Source organism: Oncorhynchus mykiss, chromosome 2 (assembly GCF_057628025.1).
Source record: "Oncorhynchus mykiss isolate SJ-2025 chromosome 2, ASM5762802v1, whole genome shotgun sequence".
Classification (NCBI taxonomy): domain Eukaryota; kingdom Metazoa; phylum Chordata; class Actinopteri; order Salmoniformes; family Salmonidae; genus Oncorhynchus; species Oncorhynchus mykiss.
The window spans coordinates 28,638,130-28,660,293 of record NC_143023.1 but is presented as its reverse complement, the minus strand read 5'-3'; the positions used below and the strand labels follow the sequence as shown (position 1 = coordinate 28,660,293).

At 42.4% G+C, this 22,164-nt stretch overlaps 1 protein-coding gene across 1 annotated transcript; it reads left to right on the top strand.

The window, feature by feature from the left end:
- The first annotated feature begins 363 nt into the window (after window positions 1–363).
- LOC110486192 (thrombospondin-3a) lies at window positions 364–15,809 on the top strand. The gene is made up of 22 exons (XM_021557617.3): window positions 364–768; window positions 2,199–2,402; window positions 2,679–2,926; window positions 3,296–3,398; window positions 3,512–3,544; window positions 3,658–3,740; window positions 3,849–3,900; window positions 4,028–4,176; window positions 4,469–4,609; window positions 4,794–4,868; window positions 5,127–5,279; window positions 5,637–5,855; window positions 5,983–6,142; window positions 6,328–6,446; window positions 6,581–6,633; window positions 7,189–7,370; window positions 7,825–8,003; window positions 8,260–8,308; window positions 9,832–10,028; window positions 11,555–11,727; window positions 14,539–14,678; window positions 14,795–15,809. The coding sequence occupies exons 1-22, from the start codon at window positions 675–677 to the stop codon at window positions 14,854–14,856; spliced, it is 2,868 nt and encodes a 955-aa protein (XP_021413292.1). The 5' UTR covers window positions 364–674; the 3' UTR covers window positions 14,857–15,809.
- The last annotated feature ends 6,355 nt before the right edge of the window (window positions 15,810–22,164 follow it).

Sequence of the window (22,164 nt, the reverse complement as noted above, 5' to 3'; positions counted from 1 at the left end):
CAAGCTGTTTAAAGGCACAGTCAACTTAGTGCATGTAAACTTCTGACCCACTGGAATTGTGATACAGTGAATTGTAAGTGAAATAATCTGTCTGTAAACAATGGTTGGAAAAATGACTTGTGTCATGCACAAAGTAGATGTCCTAACCGACTTGCCAAAACTATATTAACAAGAAATTTGGGGAGTGGTTGAAAAAAGAGTTTTAATGATGCCAACCTAATTGCATGTAAATTTCTGACTTCAACTGTATATTTCGACTTGGGACACCAGGTGGGTGCAAATAATTATTAGGTACAACATACCTCATAGGGTAAGAGTTGAACACCCCTGCTATAAATAACGTTATAGCAGATTAATTACTGTATAGACTACCGGCACAGCCTAGATTATGGCTGTATAACATGAGAATTTAGAAAGTTTGACACCCCGCACGCCTCAGGTTATAGCAGGCGAATTAACTCCCTCGCTCACTGTCACATCCACTCTGCGCGAACGAGGTACTTGGCCGGAGCGCGCCTGTAGGAAGCCATATTCTGCGGTCAACTCACCCTGCAGACTTATATTTTTCACTTTGAAATAAAGCTCCATTCATAAACATCAAAGTGGACTCTCGGCGGATGGTTATTTACTCCTGTTGACTTTCGTGTCAACTTTCCCGCACCGTTTCTTGGGACATGGGTGCGAGGCGCGATGGGCCAACTTTTCTGGCTCTATCCACATTTCTGTTCATTGCAACATGTGAGCCAATGGATAAGCAAGATATGCAAGGTAAAACAAATAACACTAACTCACTCATAGGAGTGCATATTTTGTGAATCATCAAATTAAATTAGGTGGAAGTGTGTTTTCGAAATTAATTGATGCAGACAGTTTTTGGTCTGGACTTCAGTTTGTTCTGCCATAGACACACATAAACTCGAGATGGTTGTTATAACCCTGATAATATTAGTTAAAACTGTAGTTTTAGAAGTGTGTGCGAACCCTATAAAAAATTCCAAGTCGAGTGTAAAACACTCCACACGCAGGGCGCAACGTTTTTCTTTCACCTTTATGGCTTGAAATGTGCTGTTTTATCTCTATAGGCTACTTTCTATCATCTGTTGTCTCATTCATCTTGGTTATATTGGTCATGTTTCACTGCTGGTTAATTAGGTTATTTATTTTCCATTTGATAGACAAATAATATTTCATATTATTTCTAATTGATCATTCATATTTCCTCTCTCTTTTCTTTCTTTTTTGAGATGACCAGTTTTTTCCTTCCCTGTCATAACTGATATTCTCCTCCACTTGTATTCTTTATGACATATACAGGAACAGAGAACGTGCTAGGCCAACTATTTTCTGACTTCCTTGGCTGACTTTCCCCCTATTCCCCTCTTTCCCCCTTGAGTGCTCACAGCCTGTTTGTGGCAGAAATCCTGATCATTGCCAAACCTCATTGTCCAAACCAGTGTGTGAAAGGGTGAGGAGGTGTCAGAAATAATAGCAAGAGAGAGAGAGAGAGAGAGAGAGGAAGGAGGAAGGGGAAAGCCTTCTTACTAAGAGCCAGAAAGCAGCCAGGAGTCCTGCTCCTTTTATTCCTCTCTCTTTTGTTTCCCCCTGGGTTTTAATATCCAGCAATGTGTCAGCATGGGCTTTGACTTTTGGCACTATGAAGTTCTCTGTGATAATGTTCAGGAATGCCACTGCTAAAATTGATGGAAGTAAATTAATTCTGTATTGGTGCATAGTTTACAAAAGACAATAAATACAGAGATAAATTCATAGTCATAGGAAGAGAAATTAAATAGAAAAATATGTGTAAGAAAATAGTTGAAATGTACTCTGTATTTGTACCTTCAATGTTATAACACTTTACTATCTGCCTATTAAACAAACATTTAACCTGTAGATGGGGATTTATTAGTGAAATGAAACAGCTTGTAAAACTTGTTTCTTAAGGAGTCTTCATAAGGGATGTGGTTATAATAAGAGTCAGATTTGCTATTGTTAAGTTAGATGTTGCTTCAGAGACGTCAACTAGTCACTCAGCAGGTGTCCTCATATACCTGGGCAAGGGTCAAAGGTGAAGCGTCATCATGGGACTGGATGAGAGCCTTTGATCAGGGAAAGTGGTAGATAGATACCCTCTCTCTTCATTATCTCTCTCTGTCATTCCCTCTTTCATTATCTCTCTCTCCCCACCCCCTCTCCAGTCATTGACATGCTAACGCTGGACTCCAAGACCAGCGTGTCTGCGGTGGAGAAGGTGACAGGTGCCATGAGTGTGCTCAGTGACATCTACATCGTGTCCACATTCCGCCTGCCTCCCAAAATGGGAGGGGTGCTGCTGGGCCTCTATAGCAAAGAGGAGAACAAGAAGTACCTGGAGCTGGCCATCATGGGAAAGATCAATAAAGGTACTTCATTCTCACCCACTGATTAAACCAGAATGAACTATTTCCCAGTTTCTCTGTGACGGAGCGTACAACTAACTCAGTCTCAAACCACCTTTAGTATTTAAAAGTGTTCACATGAATATCAATCTGTCCATCAAGTTTCCCTTTTTCATCCCCCTTTTTTTGTATCTGTTTGACTTTTCTCTCCTTGTTCTTCTTTTGCTGTTATTAGTTACCTTTCCTTGTTCAGTAAATCCTTTTTTAAATTATTATTCTCCCCAATACCCTCTCTCATAGCTCTGGTGCGTTACGTGAGGGAGGATGGCAAAATTCACACAGTGAACCTCCAGAGCGCAAACCTGGCTGATGGTCGCACACACTCCATTATTCTCCGGGTTGGAGGCCTGCGCAGAGACAACCTACACCTGGAGCTCTACGTCAATTGTCGATTGGCTGACTCCAGCCAGGGCCTCCCTCCATTGGTCCCTCTCTCTGCGGAGAAGGTGGAGATTCGTAATGGCTTCAAGGCCTACGCAAGGCTACAGGTGACAAGGAGCGCTGAGTCTGACACTAAGTCTCAAGTAAATCCCATGCCCCTTTAGCTAGGGGCCAGGGCTTCATCTCAATAGCCCAACGTGGCTTTCTTTCCTTGTCTCCTATCCTCAGTCTGCACTTATTTGAAAACACAGGGTGAAGCAATATGGTGGATGCCTACTGGAAATTAGCTTTCACCTGTCAAGGTCTTTCACATCAGTGTAGATGAAGTGGAGCAGACGAGGAGAGGAGGCGACTTTTAATTGAGAGTTGGTCCTCTTTGACTACCTTTAACCATAGCAACAGCTGTCATTTAAAATCATATCATTAATAGCAGCTTCAACCACAACATGGTGTGATCCAAGCTTCTCCCATTACAGGGCGCTGTGGAGTCCCTCAAAATGGCGCTAGGGGGCAGTGTGGCCAAAGCAGGTGCCCTGGCAGACTGTCCATTCCAGGGGGATTCATCAGTCTACAACACAGGTGTGTCCAAAATCACTATATGACTTTCCAAGATGAAGTCTGTTGTGAAAATGGTTAATCAGATGTGTATCCTGAACATGTTTCAACATAAAGTCCTTTTCCTGTTCTTACAGTCGGTGCGACTGCAGAAGTGAACTCCATTCTAGGTGAGTGTATCCAAATGTCTCTTTTCAAGTATACAGTGAAATCAATGTCTTATGGAAATGTGTGTTGGCTTTACTTGACAATGATTTGGCATTCTGTGGGTATTGTATGTCAGGTGACCACACTAAGGCTCTGATTGGTCAGCTAATCATCTTTAACCAGATCCTAGGAGAGCTGCGAGAGGACATCAGAGAGCAGGTGGGTTGTGTGTGTGTGGGTTTGTACAAGTGTATGCATGCAGCATGTGTGTGTGTCTGCATACTGTATGTGATTGTGCATTTTCACTGATGTCCTCTCCTTCTCCAGGTGAAGGAGATGTCCCTGATTAGGAACACCATTCTGGAGTGCCAAGTGTGTGGTGAGTGAACAGCCATGGGAAAACAAACAATATGTATGGGAAATTTGACCCATTCCTCATGTCCCCTATTCTTGTCTCGCTCTTAAATACACAACAAAACCTAAACCAACGGTGTGTTGACCTCCAGGCTTCCACGACTCTCGTTCCCCCTGCTCCCCCAACCCCTGTTTTAAGGGTGTCTCCTGCATGGAGACCTTTGACTACCCAGGGTACCGCTGTGGTCCCTGCCCAGAGGGCATGATGGGCAACGGAACCCACTGCCAGGACATTGACGAGGTATAACACAATAACAGACAGGAAATAGAAATTAGCCTGGCCGGGTTTTAAATTGTGTTTTTTACACTGCCTCAAGCTCACAGTTGAATGAAATGTGAATTGACAAGGCTTTTAGGGTGACAGCTGAGCTGTTGTCAAAATAGACAGAGTCACTTCAAGTACTGTACTCAGCACGGCTCTTATTTCAAAGAGCCCCTACTTTACCACTTATCTCTGTCTATTTCTCTCTCGTCTCCCCCACTCTCTCTGTTCTCTCTCTATTTCTATTCTCTGTCTCTCTAACTTGTCTCAGTGTTCCATAGCCCAGCCCTGCTACTCTCCAGGTGCGTGTATAAACACAGTGAAGGGTTTTAGCTGTGAGCTCTGCCCCCCTGGTCTCTGGGGCCCACCCCTCTTTGGGGTCGGACTGGAGTACGCCAAGTACCACAAGCAGGTACACACCCACACACACACACGCACACGCACACGCACATACACACACACACACACACACACGCACACGCACACGCACACGCACACACACACACACACACACACTTTTTTCCTTATTGACATAATCCATAATTCCCTATTGTCTTTGTTCTTCCTCACACACCTTGCTGTGGGTTTGTCTATAGGAGTGTGTAGACATCGATGAGTGTATTGAAGTTGCCAATGCCTGTGTGCCCCACTCCATGTGTACCAACACCATCGTAAGTAGAAGATGTTTATTACAATGTATGTACAGCGTCAAATCTTCACAAACGAGACAGCGCCCTCTTGTGATCATATGAGGGTACTCTAGAGCCGCTGTATAGTAAAGCTGTTCTCTCTCCCTTCCCCCTTTCTCTCCCCCATCTCTCTCTACCCTCCTCCTTTCTCTCTCTCTCTCTCTCTCTCTCTCTCTCTCTCTCTCTCTCTCTCTCTCTCTCTCTCTCTCTCCCACCACTCCTTCCATCTTTCTCTCCCAGGGCTCGTTCAGGTGTGGTGGCTGTAAGGTGGGTTACCTGGGGAACCAGACAGTGGGCTGCATGCCCCGTAGGTCCTGTGCCACACTCAGCTTTAACCCGTGTGATGCCAACGCCCACTGCATTATAGAGAGGAACGGAGAGGTGTCCTGTGCGGTAAGCAACAGTGGTCTTTTACTATCTTTGCCCTCCTGGACAGGAAAAGAGGAGCCACACTGCACTATACTGCCAAACTCTAAATACTACTTTATAGATCTTGGCTGGGCAATTCCAGTCCTCAAGGGCCTGATTGGGGTCACACTTTTTCTCCATCCCTAGCAAACACAGCTGATTAATCAAATTGCATTCTAAACTGAAGATCATGATTAGTTGATTATTGGAGTCAGGTGTGTTAGCTGGAGCTGGGACAAAACTGTGACACCAATCAGGCCCTCAAGGACTGGAATTGCCCACCCCTGTTATAGATGTATTGTAGGTTTGTTTTAAAATGCTCTCCTTTCTTCCATTCTCCAGTGCAACATTGGCTGGGCCGGTAACGGGAACACTTGTGGCACAGACACAGACATTGATGGATACCCAGACCGCTCTCTGCCCTGTATGGACAATGACAAGCACTGTAAACAGGACAACTGTGTTTACACACCCAACTCAGGCCAGGAGGACGCAGACAACGACGGCATCGGAGACCAGTGTGACGAGGACGCAGATGGGGACGGCATCAAGAATGTGGAGGTGTGTTTCCATCTCAGACCCTCTGTGGTAATTGTATCTGGGTGTATGTGTGTGATAATATAACTTGTATGATTGTAAGTCGTTGTTTCTCATTTTTTCTCATGACCATAACTGTTATATTTTGCAGGATAACTGTCGACTAGAACCCAACAAAGATCAGCAGAACTCGGACACAGACTCTTTCGGTGACGCCTGTGACAACTGTCCCAATGTCCCTAACATTGACCAGAAGGATACGGACAGCAACGGGCAAGGAGACGCCTGTGACAATGACATAGATGGAGATGGTGTGTATTCACACAGACGCGTGTGCACGCACTCACAATTTCACTCACACATAAACGGCAAGATGTCCGGGAGACCTTTTTGTGGGCCGCCGTTGAAGTTGGCATTACACTCATTGATAACATAGCAAATCTAAGCAACTAGGTGATGGTCCTCATGTCTCCCCCTGTCTTACCCTGGTGTTCAGGTATCCCCAATGTGCTGGACAACTGCCCCAAGGTCCCCAACCCCATGCAGACAGACAGGGACGGAGACGGGGTAGGAGACGCCTGCGACAGCTGCCCTGAGATCAGCAACCCCATGCAGGTAAAATAACCTTCACACACCCCCAATTCCCAAAATGTGGATCTACAGAAGATTTTCAGCCACTCTTGGCTGAAACAGGGGTTTAGGCTGCTCATTTGTCTTGTCTTTGGTTTATTCTGACCCTCTCCCCCTAGACGGACATTGACAATGACCTGGTGGGAGATGTGTGTGACACTGACCAGGACACGTGAGTCTCTGACTTCAACATGCACGCACACAAACACACACAAACTGCACTCACACTGCTACAGGTGTCACACAGCGCTACACCTGCTGTGCCTAACACACACAAACATGCACCTGCTGCGCTCATATTCACAAAAAAACACACTCACTTTACACCTGCTGGGATTTACAAGTAGATACACACACCTGCTGGGATTTACAAGTAGACACACACACCTGCTGGGGCTTGTTTTTGTGCTGCAGTTGTTAGAACTTCCTGATGTTGTTTTTCTAGGTGATCAAAAAAACACTAACTATTTCGGTACAAACAAAATAAGTGAACATAACATGACTTGGGCCAGGATTCAATGCAAGGCGCGTTATAGGGCAGCGCACTATACCGTATTTTAAAAGGTCATTTACGATTGAGCCGACATGCGCAGCATTTACCATGAACGCTGTTTAAAATGCCTAAGGCGCATTGTCGGTTGTCTAGTGAACTGTGCTAGAGCACTCCTTGAATTAAATCCCATCCTAAGAGTTTAACTGAATTCCAATGCGTCTATGTGTGTTCCAGGGATGGGGACGGTCACCAGGACTCCAGGGACAACTGCCCTGACCATCCCAACAGCTCCCAACTGGACTCGGACAACGATGGCCTTGGGGACGACTGTGACGATGACGATGACAATGACTGGATCCCAGACATTCAAGACAACTGCAGACTTATCACCAACCCCAACCAGAAAGATTCTAACAGTAACCAACCGTTACTAAAACTTGAACAGTGAACTATCCCTTTAACAGTAACCAACCGTTATTAAAACTTGAACAGTGAACTATCCCTTTAACAGTAACCAACCATTACTAAAACTTGAACAGTGAACTATCCCTTTAACAGTAACCAACCGTTACTAAAACTTGGACAGTGAACCCTCCCTTTAACAGTAACCAACTGTTACTAAAACTTGAACAGTGAACTATCCCTTTAACAGTAACCAACCGTTATTAAAACTTGAACAGTGAACTATCCCTTTAACAGTAACCAACCGTTATTAAAACTTGAACAGTGAACTATCCCTTTAACAGTAACCAACCGTTAAAGGGATAGTTCAATGTTCAAGTTTTAGCTTATTTTTTTTACTTCTGCATCGCTACATGCTTCAGAAGTGCCCCTCTGTCTTACTATGGCCATCTCCCCCTCCTCTCCCAGGTAACGGGGTGGGCGACGTGTGTGAGAACGACTTTGACAACGATTCAGTCTGGGATCTGATTGATGTGTGTCCTGAGAGTTCAGAGGTCACTCTGACAGACTTCAGAGCCTATCAGACAGTCATTCTGGATCCAGAGGGCGATGCCCAGATCGATCCCAATTGGGTGGTGCTCAATCAGGTGACCCTTGACCTCCCTGTTTGGCTCAACACATGAACAACTTTGATTGTAGGCTGAAATATCCCTTTAAGGTTATCCTCCTACTCTGAAATCAGTTTACAAGGAGGACTATTATGGTTGTTATAAATAGGCCTATGCTAGTGCATTGACTACAGACTAAAGCATGGTATATTGCATTGTGCATATTTGTCACGCTCTTATGTATGATTCATTGTGGATACGGATTCTGATATTAGCGAATCCTCTTTTATTGCAGGGCATGGAAATAGTTCAGACCATGAACAGTGATCCTGGTTTAGCTGTGGGTAAGTTGATGTTATGAGTTATGTTGTTTGTTACTTCTTGTCCTGGTCCTGTGATGTATTCTAAATATAATTACTCAAATTCTGGCCTATACAGTGATTTGAGTATAGCTGTGTATTGAAAAGGTCCTGGAAATAAATATATTCAGTACCAGTCAAAAGTTTGGACACACCTACTCATTCAAGGGCATTCTCAACCAGCTTCACCTGGAATGCTTTTCCAACAGTCTTGAAGGAGTTCCCACATATGCTGAGCACTTGTTGGCTGCTTTTCCTTCACCCTACGGTCTAACTCTTCCCAAACCATCTCAATTGGGTTTAGGTCGGGTGAGGCCAGGTCATCTGATGCAGCACTTCATCACTCTCCTTCTTGGTAAAATAGCCCTTACACAGCCTGGAGGTGTGTTGGGCCATTGTTCTGTTGAAAAACAAAGGATAGTCCCACCAAGCGCAAACCAGATGGGATGGCGTATCTCTGCAGAATGCTGTGTTAGCCATGCTGGTTAAGTGTGCCTTGAATTCTAAATAAATCACTGACAGTGTCACCGGCAAAGCACCCCCACACCATCACACCTCCTCTTCCATGCTTCAAGGTGGGAACCACACATGCAGAGATTGTGGTTGGAACCAAACATCTCAAATTTGTACTCATCACACCAAAGGACACATTTCCACCTGTCTAATGTCTACTGCTCATGTTTCTTGGCCCAAGCAAGTCTCTTCTTCTTATTGGTGCCCTTTAGTAATGGTTTATTTGCAGCAAATTGACCATGAAGGCCTGATTCACACAGTCTCCTCTGAACAGTTGATGTTGAGATGTTACTTGAACTCTGTGAAGCATTTATTTGGGATGCAATTTCTGAGGCTGGTAACTCTAATGAACTTATCCTCTGCAGCAGAGGTAATTCTGGGTCTTTTTTTCCTGTGGAGGTCCTCATGAAAGTCAGTTTCATCATAGCGCTTGATGGTTTCTGCAACTGCACTTGAAGAAACTTTCGAAGTTCTTGAAAGTTTACGCATTGACTGACCTCCATGATGGACTGTCATTTCTCTTTGCTTATTTGAGCTGTTCATGCCATAATATGGACTTGGTCTTTTACCAAATAGGGCTATCTTCTGTATACCACCACTACCTGATTGGCTCAAACGCATTAAGAAGGAAAGAAATTCCACAAATGAACTTTTAACATGGCCCACCGGCTAATTGAAATGCATTCCAGGTGACTACCTCATGAAGCTGGTTGAGAGAATGCCAAGAGTGTGCAAAGCTGTCATCGAGGCAAAGGGTGGTTACTTTGAAGAATCTCAAATATAAAATATATTTAGATTTGTTTAACACGTTTTTGCTTACTACATGATTCCATATGTGTTATTTCACAGTTTTGATGTCTCCATTATTATTCTACAATGTAGAAAATAGTAAAAATAATGAATGAGTAGGTGTGTCCAAATGTTTGACTGGTACTGTATATTTTTAAATTCCAATTAACTGAATTGACCTGACTCAACGCAATAACCTCCCCCAGGCTACACAGCGTTCAATGGGGTGGACTTTGAGGGCACCTTCCACATTAACACGGTGACGGACGACGACTATGCAGGTTTCATCTTCGGCTACCAGGACTCCTCTTCCTTCTACGTGGTGATGTGGAAACAGACAGAGCAGACCTACTGGCAGTCGACACCCTTCAGGGCCATGGCCCAACCTGGCCTGCAGCTCAAAGTGAGTGATGGGACACAAACACAGCAGCCTATAGGTGGTGCTACTGATAAGAAACTTGGCTGAATCGGGACACTTCCTGAGAATCACTTTCAGATAGACTCTGTTGTTGGATATAAGTACAACAAAGCATGTTGTGGTGGCATTGCACTGCTGTTGGATATACACTACCGTTCAAAAGTGTGGGGTCACTTCGAAAGGTCCTTGTTTTGAAAGAAAAGCAAATGTTTTGTCCAGTAAAATAACATCAAATTGATCAGAAATACAGTGTAGACATTGTTAATGTTGTAAATGACTATTGTAGCGGGAAACTGCAGTTTTTTAATGGAATATCTACATAGGCGTACAGAGGCCCATTATCAGCAACCATCACTCCTGTGTTCCAATGGCATGTTGTGCTAGCTAATCCAAGTTTATCATTTTAAAAGGCTACTTGATCATTAGAAAACCCTTTTACAATTATGTTATCACAGCTAAAAACTGTTATACTGATTAAAGAAGCAATAAAACCTTGCCTTCTTTAGTCTAGTTGAGTATCTGGAGCATCAGCACTTGTGGGTTCGATTACAGGCTCAAAATGTCCAGAAACAAAGACCTTTCTTCTGAAACTCGTCAGTCTATTCTTGTTCTGAGAAATGAAGGCTCGAAGACCAGCATCCCGGAGCAGCCACTTCACTGTTGACGTTGAAACTGGTGTTTTGTGGGTACTATTTAATGAAGCTGCCAGTTGAGTACTTGTGAGGCATCTATTTCTCAAACTAGATACTCTAATGTACTTGTCCTCTTGCTCAGTTGTGCACTGGGGCCTCCCACTCCTCTTTCTATTCTGGTTAGAGCCAACTTGCGCTGTTCTGTGAAGGGAGTAGTACACAGCGTTGTACGAGATCTTCAGTTTCTTGGCAATTTCTCGCATGGAATAGCCTTAATTTTTCAGAACAGGAATAGACTGATGAGTTTCAGAAGAAAGGTCTTTGCTTCTGGACATTTTGAGCCTGTAATCGAACCCACAAATGCTGATGCTCCAGATACTCAACTAGTGTAGAGAAGGCCAGTTTTATTGCTTCTTTAAACAGTACAACAGTTTTCAACTGTGCTAACATAATTGTAAAGGGGTTTTCTAATGATCAATTAGCCTTTTAAAATGATAAACTTGGATTAGCTAACACAACATGTCATTGGAACACAGGAGTGATGGTTGCTGATAATGGGCCTATGTAGAAATTCCATAAAAAATCAATAGTCATGTATAACATTAACAATGTCTAGACTGTATTTCTGATCAATTTTCTGTTTATTTTTATGGATAAAAAAGGTGCTTTTATTTAAAAAATAAGGACATTTCGAAGTGACACCACACTTTTGAACGGTAGTATAAGTACAACAAAGCATGTTGTGGTAGAGAGACATTCTAAAAACCTTTGATAGTTATCCAGTGAAATATAATAATGGAAAAAGTAGCATATACTACAGGGTTCAGAATATGCAACAAACTCTCTCTCTCTCTCTCTCTCTCTCTTGTCCCCCTCCAGGCAGTGAAGTCCCGTACAGGGCCTGGTGAGTACCTGCGTAACGCACTGTGGCACACAGGGGACACCAACGAGGAGGTGAAGCTGCTGTGGTCGGACCCACGGAATGTGGGCTGGAGAGACAAGACGTCTTACCGCTGGCAGCTCAGCCACAGGCCCCAGGTGGGCTACATCAGGTAGGCCACACCCCTCTTTCTCTCAGTTCTTTATTCTTTTTATTTGATTTTAATTTACTACTTTCTATTTGTATCAGATGTTCAGTAACTGTTTTATTGTCAATAGAATTTATGATCTGAAGTCATTTAGTACCTGCTTAACTATGTATCAGATTTCCATTGTTTTTTACTTACTCGGGGGCAGATGTGTTCGATGGCTTTGAACTTGAAGCTGAGTTCATCCTCACTGGACAGGACACTGTTGTGATTACACGGCTGTGTGTGACCACTGTTGACCACTAGAGGGAGTTTACACTGCCTTGGCTTGGATGATAAAAAAAGAAAAAGAAAGATGGCTGGTGGCAGTTTGGTGGACTGGGTGGCTATTCACCAATATATACTCCATATTTTTCCCTCCTAAACCTCTTTGTGACTTTTACAGAGAGACCGGGCCCCCTGGCCATCTATTGTCCCCGTTGCCATGTCAACCAAATCCTTGGCAAGAATTTGCTGAGCGCCCGTTCATATGCAGATCCAGAGGAAACTACTGTAGAGTGGGGGGTCTGAGAGAGACAGAGAGAGCAAGAGAGAGAGAGAAGAGGAGGTGAGGGGGAGAAAGCGAGAGAGGGAGAGAGCAGGGAGAGTATCAAAGACAGAGAAAGAAACTGAAAGATAAACAAGTGTGAGGGAGTCTGACTAGAAGCACTGAGAGTAACATAGCAGAATAAGGAAAAATCTCAAGCAGATTGTCAAATTCTAAGAGTGAAAGAGAATATCTTAAATCAGACGTCATGTCCGAGGAACATATTGCTTATGCAAATAGTTTAAGAAACCAGCTTTATTGGGTGGCATAAATACCACATTGTGCTCAACAAAGCATCAGCTAGACATTTTCAAAAGACACATTCATTTGAACCAATACCTGTGTTTGAGCATCTCTCAAAACCCTTACATTTCTGGCCCATTATCAGTAGCGATGCGTGGGTAAAATCACCGGGGAAGCCAAACCAGAACAAAAAGCCATTATATAACCTATGTGTTGTGATAATTGCTTTATTTGCTCTATAGCCTGTCTTGACACTGTGATATATATACAATAAGAAGACACAGTGGCAGAATAAATTCAACCACATATTTGTTTCATTACAAAACTGGAGAGCAACATCTGTCTGGTGAAGTCCACAAAACATATTGCATGTAACAAACAGTTACATGACCTACAGCATGGTCAATCAAGTTAATGTTTATGGATTTAGAACCACGGAGAGTTACCGCAAGTTGCAAAGAAAACAGGAGCTGCCTTCACTATTCCAGCACCATTTCAACATCAACATCATCTAATCACCCATGCTTAGTCTAATACAGTGACAACTAAAAGATACCAAAAACGATTTAGTCCAATCAACGTAAGCTAAATATGATGTGGCTGTCCATGTAACTGATTTCTCTCTGTGTGTGTGTATTTGTGTGTGTTTGCGTAACGTATAAGTAGAAAAACATGTTGACTCACCCTACTTGTAGAGAAACGCCAATTCCATTCTCCTCTTTCATGTTGCCTAAACGGCCTATAACTCTGTCATATAGTACACACTTTTTGTTGTCCTAGGCTACCTGATTAAAATGCTTGCTAGTTAGCCTAACTACCTTTCATGGGCAACGATGCGCGAGGCCAGCATACTACCTGGGGACAATGTACGAATTTATGGTTGGATCAGAATCGCTATCTCCATCCATTGCCAATTTAGGAAAGGGACGATTTTAGCAAGCTAGCCTCCGGAAGACAACAACACAAGGAGATGCAACAATTCACATTTTTTTCTGACAATAATGATGTTTGGCTTGTGATGTGATTAGTCTGAAGCCAAATCCAAACTGGCTTCCCTTGACACTTTTTTTTGGTGCTCCAGGACCATTCAGTGTTGAGCTCACACAGTTTAGCTCAACACTGATTGGCTATTTTTTTAATATTTTTTTTTCAATGGAGATCAAATGCTCGCTGGCCTCCCATGCATTCAATGCTACGGGCAGCAACAACTTCATACTCTTTCTGATCAGACAGCATCAGATAGATATGCTGCACATACTGAGACAGGGGGGCACTGTTACGTTAGATCAGATGCTTTCTCTGATGAGATACATTCAGCTTGTTGCGAATTGAAGGAAATTTATGAAACACAGAGAGGCAAAATATACATTATTTTGTATATATATATTTTTGTAATTTTTTTGGGGGGAAGCCTAGCTTCCCTTGGCATCCATGAATACATGCCACTGCCCATTATAAAAAAAAAGTTGCCAGAGAAAAGGAGAGTTGGGGGGGTGGAGTTTGTGGAGGTTGTGGAGGGGGGGGGGGGGGCACTCCAGTGGGGTGTAGTGAGGGGAGAGTGGAGAGAGAGAGACAGGTCTTTTTAGAGGCAGGGAGGCCCTATTCAGACCCAAACAGCGAGACACCTGCTTTGTATGCTGTGCAGAGGAGTCAATGGAGCACTGCAGCGATGCACTGCACTCACTCAGGCAGTGGCTGGGACAGGGGCTGGGCTTGCTCTCTGTCTCTCTTTCTCTGTTCATCCAAATCACCCATTTTGAGTTCTGTGGTTACTTGCCACTGGGTTTTAGTTTGGTGGCACTTCATTTGACTAATCTCTTATATGACCATATGCCAAGTACTAAAGCTACCCACAACAATCACATGTTATGGGTATGTGACAGTGGTATAAATAAAGACAGTGTGGATGACTTTCATTTTGATAATTACCAGAGGGAACATGGCTAGAAATGACACGGGAATGTAAAAGTTCCCTGATTTGTGCATTGTCCCGCGCTCTGTGGCAGGGTGAAGTTATATGAGGGGACGGAGATTGTGGCTGACTCTGGCGTGGTGATTGACACTACCATGAGAGGCGGACGACTGGGGGTCTTCTGTTTCTCCCAAGAGAACATCATCTGGTCCAACCTGCGCTACCGCTGCAACGGTAAGACTCCGTTCTTCACATTGCTACTAACCACTAACGATACTTGTATTGAACAACATAATGCTAGTGAACTAATTTACTTGTATGTTCTGCTTCATGTATCTGTTGTTTCTTAGACACTGTTCCAGACGACTTCAACCCATATCGCAAACAGGTCCTGCTGCACATCAAGGTGTGAGATGATTCGAGGATGTGTGAGTGCTGAGGCATGTAGATGAGTAACCTGTCCAGCACTGTCTATCTACACACTCTCACACACACATTCACACACACACTCTTACTGCCTCTCAGTACAGACTTCCAACTGCTGTTCAAATGTGTGTGACTGTGTCTGCCATTGAGTGAAAGGGGAGGGGTTTCAGAGTTGTGGTAAAGGAGGAAGAAGAACCATTTTACAACATTGTTATTATACCAGACTGGAAAAGCAAAAAGGTACCAGAGACTTTGGAAGAAAGTATACATGATAATTCATGTATGTAGGACTGTGTTACTTCTGGGTTTGAGTTGCTGTTCTTGCCCTCAATTTCACTGTATGAACGGTGGTTGTGTGAATGACAGCGGTTAACCGTTGAGTTTGACTGTTGCGTTGGGTGTGAGTGCTGTTGTTGCTTTGTGTTTTTGTATTTACAGCTATTATAGGAATACATGGATTCCATTTTGTGTTTTAAGACCGAACAGTTAAAGGATGTGTTTTTCCATCTCATATCTAACTGTAAAATAAAAAACATAAGCTAACGTTACAGGGATGATGGGAATTTGATAAATACTGTACATCCTCTGGATATGAAACTCCTGGTAACTCTGTCATGATCAGATAATGTCATCTCAGCAGCAAAAAAACAGATCTGTAGCAAGAGACTGTAGACTTGCAGTTATTTAGCCATATTACGTTAAGCCTTTAATAGTGGAATTATGTCCCTATTTTGAATAAATGTGGATCTCTGTGGATTCTAGTGTATACGTTCCTGGACATCTGATTCTGTGCCCAGTAATTGAATATGAAATAAAGCCTTATTGGAAGTGTTTCTATGAATAAAGTAATCTTTAACTGATTAATTCAACAGAAGCATAAACAAAGAGCCAAACAATGTTTGTCCTCAAAAAAGAATAAACAATTGAATTTCTTAAAAATATGTTTATTTGACCTTTGTGATTCTGTACACAACAAGAATGCTAATGAACGATACTACTTTTAAAAAAACGGTCAAATAAATCAAGAGCAACTGTGAGTGAGCACTGCTGTTCCAAGGTCATCTAGTCAGTGATGTATGTGGTGACACTTGTGCTAACTCTATCTAACCGCTGAGTGCTGTGGTTGTCATCATACCTCCCAGGAGCAGACAGACCCCAGGGCTCAACTGACTGAACTGCCCAGTCTGTCTCAACAGTCTGCTTCTCTGCTCCACCATAATAGCCAGTCATAAAAATCCATATACATTGTACAGAACTTGATATATTTAATATCATATATTATGTGTCACATAGCCTAATTACGTTATTCTTATGCCAGTGTAGTAACACTGTAATAACTCAATGATAACACTGTATTTTAACATGTTACATTGTAACTTACTTTGTAATGGAGTTGAGCATTTTGTTACCACATAAGTGAAATAAAGCCTCTTCCCATTCTACTTGTGTAATAACAACAAAACGAGTTACCCTGCTGAGGACAGACTTGAACATTTATTTGGATTCCATTTAGAATGGAGTATTTTAAGCATTATTCTATTAAGCTTGAGATGTCCTGTTATTGACCCCTGACTACTGTGGCTGGATTCCAATCTGATCATTCATTCTCTTTGCTCTATCCTGACTAACTCTCTCTCAGGTGTGAATAGGTGCAATATGATAGGCATTTTGTCATCCTAGGTCTTGCTGGCCATGCAGAGTTTGTGCAATACTGCTTCCTATCCCAATATGTGGGAACTTTCAGAGTGAAGTCACAAGGACAGAGGGAAGAGAATGACTTAGTGGAGTTGGCAAAGGTCCCCACATGGAAGCTAGCCAGCCAGTGTCAGGTGCAGACAGTGGGACTGTTTGGAAGCAGAGGCTTACCAACTGTATAGAATAAATTCCCTGGGTTTCTCCCATTAGCAGGCCACGTGTTGCGAATAGATAGAATAAATTGGGTCAATATAGCCAATGACAGTACTACAGATATGAAATATGTATCTCTAAATAATTGTAGTAGCAAAATGTGCTGTAGAAAGTGATTTTGAAAATATATTTTTAAATATATTTTTTAAGACAGAACAAAGTTTTGAAGTACATATCACAGTGCTCTTCCACATGTTTACAGAGAGAAAATAATTAGGAAAAACAAACTTTCTGAGCTCCTCTGTTAAAGATGGAATACCCTGGGTCCGGGAGGCCGGGACGAGTGCAATATTGGGAGGGCATTGTACAACAGTGCACAACATCCCACACCTGCCTGGCCCTGGGAGGGGTTAACACTTAATCTGCATCCCCAAGCACCAACATTTCATGATCTGGCTGCAATCCCAAGTTTACCCTCTCTTCAGATGTGTCTGAGACTCACATCACCTGAGGAAGACAAAAGTGTTGCATATTAGTCATGGGCTAAAAGAGCTTATGCTCTATTTCTCTCTCCTCTCTCTCTCTCTCTCTCACACACACACACACACACACACACACACACACACACACACACACACACACACACACACGCACATTAACACACACAACAAACATGAGCCCTAACAGTTACCAGGGCAACAGGTCTCCAAGCCACGTAGGGGTAATCTGTTTAGGGCAACCAAAAAAGTAAAGGGATAAAAAAAGTTTTCTAGGGAAAAAACACTTCCACATTCTAAAATGTATTGTCAAAAGTATTATAATAAATATATATATATTGTGATACATAACAGGTGCATAATTTCCTTTGGGGAAAATGTTTGGACTTTGGAGGAGTGTGTCCAAACACAAACTGTCTAAGCCTTTATAAAAAAAAGTACACTAAGATAAACATATAGACCAATGAAAATGTGTTTAAAACCTTACCTCAAGTCACAAGTGATTAATTGCATCTTCATTCATATAGTGTCGCCATTCTCTGGAACATATTTTGATATGGCCTATGAAAATGCATCAGCAACAACTCGCCAGGTAGTTAGAAAGATGCGTTCTAATTAGTCCAGAATTCCTTATATGCTGGATCTGTTTTCTTAAATGCATTCCAAACCCATTCTGCAATTATCCAGAGCCGAAGATACAGGACTTCTTTCCTCTCCTAAAAGCTCTCTGACAATGGACCTCGCGCTCCGAATAGCCACTGCTTGGTCAATGGACCCCGCCCCCACTGCTACAACAAACAAAGGCCACTATGCAATGCTCACTGAGGCATGTAGGTGCCCCTCTTAAAAGGCCAATAACTTCGGACATTCTCTGCAGTTGAGGAAACACGTCCGCCTATCCTTCCCCCTGTGTTTGTATCCCTGCAGGAATGTCTACCTCTTTGAACTTTTATTAAAACATGATGAAATATTAAACTACAATGGACTCACCCAAATTCGGCATTTATGATATTCAGATGTCAATCAATGAAATTTCGCGCCACTTGTGCGCGCCACATGTCACGTGAAAACCTAGCGATAAATTGAAAGGGTAACACTTTTAGTCATGTCGTTTACTGATGTTCGCCTACTATCTGAAAACACGTTTGGTCACTTTGTTGTATTTTCTTTACCAATTTCAAAGTTTCTATATACAGTATAGCCTTGGACAGTTTGTTTGGGCGGTTTGGCACCTGTCCTACTCCAGCTGAGTTTAGCACCTTGGCTGTGTGAATGAATGGTGCATGGTGCAGACAATTGGTTTTGTTGGGTCATCTTACAAACCATGCAGCCTGTCCTCAGAGCCATACGAAACATACTTTACGTATTTCTGGGCACCTCCAAGGCCGACAGTATGATACCCACCAATGGTTCAGTTACTTTAGACAGAACTAAAAGTAGGGAGATTGGATCAGGGAGGATGGATGGGTGTAATCTGTGACCATCTAGCAATCCAAATGTTGCGTGTTTGAGTCAAATTGGGGACAACTGTAGCATTTTAGCTAACCCTTCCCCTAACCCTTAATCTAAACTTAACCAAATTCACCAACCTGCTATGTAAATTTACCTAAACTTTGTCTTTTTAGTTCCCCTAACCTTTTACGTAAATTATCCAAACATTTGTCGTTAGTTTCCCAAAACACCAACGTAACTTCTCCCCGTAATTCACCTTTGTTGTTATGGTGCAACAAGCAACCTGAGTGGTATACTACGAAGCAAACTAGATCTACTCAGGCTTTTATAAAGCTAGCCAGCTTCAGTTATCTTCACATTCCAGGTCAGGCTTCATCCGTGTGACGGTGGATATTGCTCGTCCGCCTGCCGCTAACTCTAGCAGGCTTGTAACTGCGTGTGCATGTCGCACATGGCTAGTCGAAGGCGAACTCTTCATTGAGATAATGCTGAAATATCAATCCATTGGTGGGTCTGGCAATTTTACAGATAAACTCATGAATACACTAGCAATGGCCACCAGTCATGACTTGAATGGGAACTGCCATCTATGGATTATAATGTCATTGGTTGGTTACAGTTGTCAGTTTTCTTTTTGCAAATTTCAAAATACAACTGCGCGAAAAAACGTACAGTTTGGAAAGCAAATGCTGTCATTACTAAATGTGTAATGTGATAGGTATTTAACGTTTCCATTTTTTTTTTTACACCCACATTCTTTAAAATTGGTCCTCAACTAGTGGCTCAGACACTTATTTAGGACACATTGAGTTAGCCCTGAGTTAGCCTGCCCCAAGCAGGTTAGTTCTGAAGGATTCGTTGCCATGGAAATTTACCTGGCTAAAAGGTGAGTGACTTGCATGGTACCGGTTAACCCGAGTTGAACTCAGAGTTGACCAAAGTTACAGTACCTGCTAACTGATTCATAGTAAAGGGCTCTGGTCTCAGAGAAAGATATACAATACTATACATCATCCAAGACGTATGATAAATCACATTATCCAATTCGTATGCTATTTTATGACCTGGTAAGAGGTATCCCACTGGGCACACCACCTTATCAAAACATGGATAATTGGATAGTATTTGGTTGAGATGTTGATCAATGAGATTACAACCTATATTCACCCACTCAAAAAGACAGCCAAAAGTTAGCAGAATTTTCAATATGTTATCAATATGCTTCCCTGAGGAAGGCACAGTGATGCTGAAACGTTGGTAAATACCCATTCAATTGCTGGGAGTTTACACATGGAGTGTGCAACTTTCTTTATTTTGATAGTTTATAGTTTATTCGCCGTTAGTCAGCAGCTCCACACTAACTATTATTCTGGGTATGCGCCAGCTCATGTTTTTGAATCAATATGCTTCCAACCATCTAAAAGCACAACCTAATTCCAATGGAAAAACAATGTCTGATAAGTTGTCACCCGAATGTCTATCACTTCACTTTCAACCATTTAAAAGTAGAGCAAAGTTCAAATTGGAAAACAATGTCAGATATTATGTTTATTTATACAACAGTTGAATGGGTTATCACTGTGCTTAATACAAGAGCAGAACCAAATGACCTGGATTGCAGTTGAGATTACATTAAAAGTACATGGTGTAAGTGATCAAGGCCGTTCAAGATTCTGCACAGATTATTACAGCAATTGTGAAGACCTGCGAAGACCTATGCATGTTATCTTGAACATACTGTACACATTTTATATGATTACATAAGAAGTATAGTTACAATAACCTCAAAATGTGGCCATGGATGTGTTACTCATTTTAAGGTTGAATGTTACATCAGCTTGCAAGATAGCCTTAACTTTAGGCTATTTACTGTATTACGAAAGTAATATTGAATTTTTGGGGGTTTAAAATGCAACCAAATATCAACATTTATATGTACAGTGCATTCGGAAAGAATTCAGACTCCTTGACTTTTCCCACATTTTGTTACATTACAGTCTTATTCTAAAATGGATTTTAAAAATCCCTTCAAACTACACTCAATACCCCATCATGATAAAGCAAAAACAGGTTTCTAGAATTTTTGTAAATGTATTACTAATAAAAAACGGAACTATTACATTTACATAAGTATTTAGACCCTTTACTCTGTACTTTGTTAAAGCACCTTTGGCAGCGACAACAGCCTTCTTTTGGGTATGACGCTACAAACTTGGCACACCTGTATTTGGGAAGTTTCTCCCATTCTTCTCTGCAGATCCTCTCAAGCTCTGTCAGGTTGGATGGGGAGTGTTGCTGCACAGCTATTTTCAAGTCTCTCCAGAGATGTTCGATTGGGTTCAAGTCCGGGCTCTGGCTGGGCCATTCAGAGACTTGTCCCGAAGCCACTCTAGCATTGTCTTGGCTGTGTGCTCAGGGTCGTTGTCCTGTTGGAACCTTTGCTTTAGTCTGAGGTCCTGAGCGCTCTGGAGCAGGTTTTCATCAAGGATCTCTCTGTACTTTGCTCTGTTCATCTTTCGCTCGATCCTGACTAGTCTCCCAGTCCCTGCTGCTGAAAAACATCCCAACAGCCTGATGCTGCCACAAGCATGCTTCACCGTAGAGACGGTGCCAGGTTCCCTCCAGACGTAACGCTTGGCATTCAAGTCAAAGAGGCCCTGAGCGCTCAGGGTTTCATCAGACCAGAGACCAGGCCATATTTCTCATGGTCTGAGAGTCTTTTAAGTGCCTTTTGTCAAACTCCAAGTGAGCTGTCATGTGCCTTTTACTGAGGAGTGGCTTCCATCTGGCCACTCTACCATAAAGGCCTGAAACATATTTTTAAAATACATTTTAATACATTTTAGTTCCATCTGAGTCATCCCATTTGTGTACATTTATTTTTGGTTGAGTTGGAGACGTGAATCCAACATATTATTTGTTAACAAGTTAATAGGCTATTTATTGTATTTCAAAAGAGTGGCAGATTGAATTATCCAAGCAGAAGATACATCTCCATCAAATGTTGACATTTGGTTGTGTTGATTGGTTGTGTTGTAACAGTATAGACTTTACGTCCGTCCCCTCGCCCCGACCTGGGCAAGAACCAGGGACGCTCTGCACACGTCAACAGTCACCCTCGAAGCATCGTTACCCATCGCTCCACAAAAGCCACAGCCCTTGCAGAGCAAGGGGAACCACTACTTCAAGGTCTCAGACCGAGTGACATCACCGATTGAAACGCTACAAGCGCGCACCACCACTAAGTAGCTAGCCATTTCGCATCGGCTACATTGACAGCCCAACAAAATTCAATATCACTAAATGTCTTTACATCAAAGGTTGAAACCTTAGGCCTATTATATTGTCTATTGTTTTTGTAGAATTCTTATAATTATAATTTCTTTCTGATAATGGATCTAAAGTTGAAGATCTGATGTTGTTTTAAAGGCACAAATTCAACATATTTTATACAAGGTTTGTCAATGTTGAAATTTGCTTAAATTTCACCCTAAAAA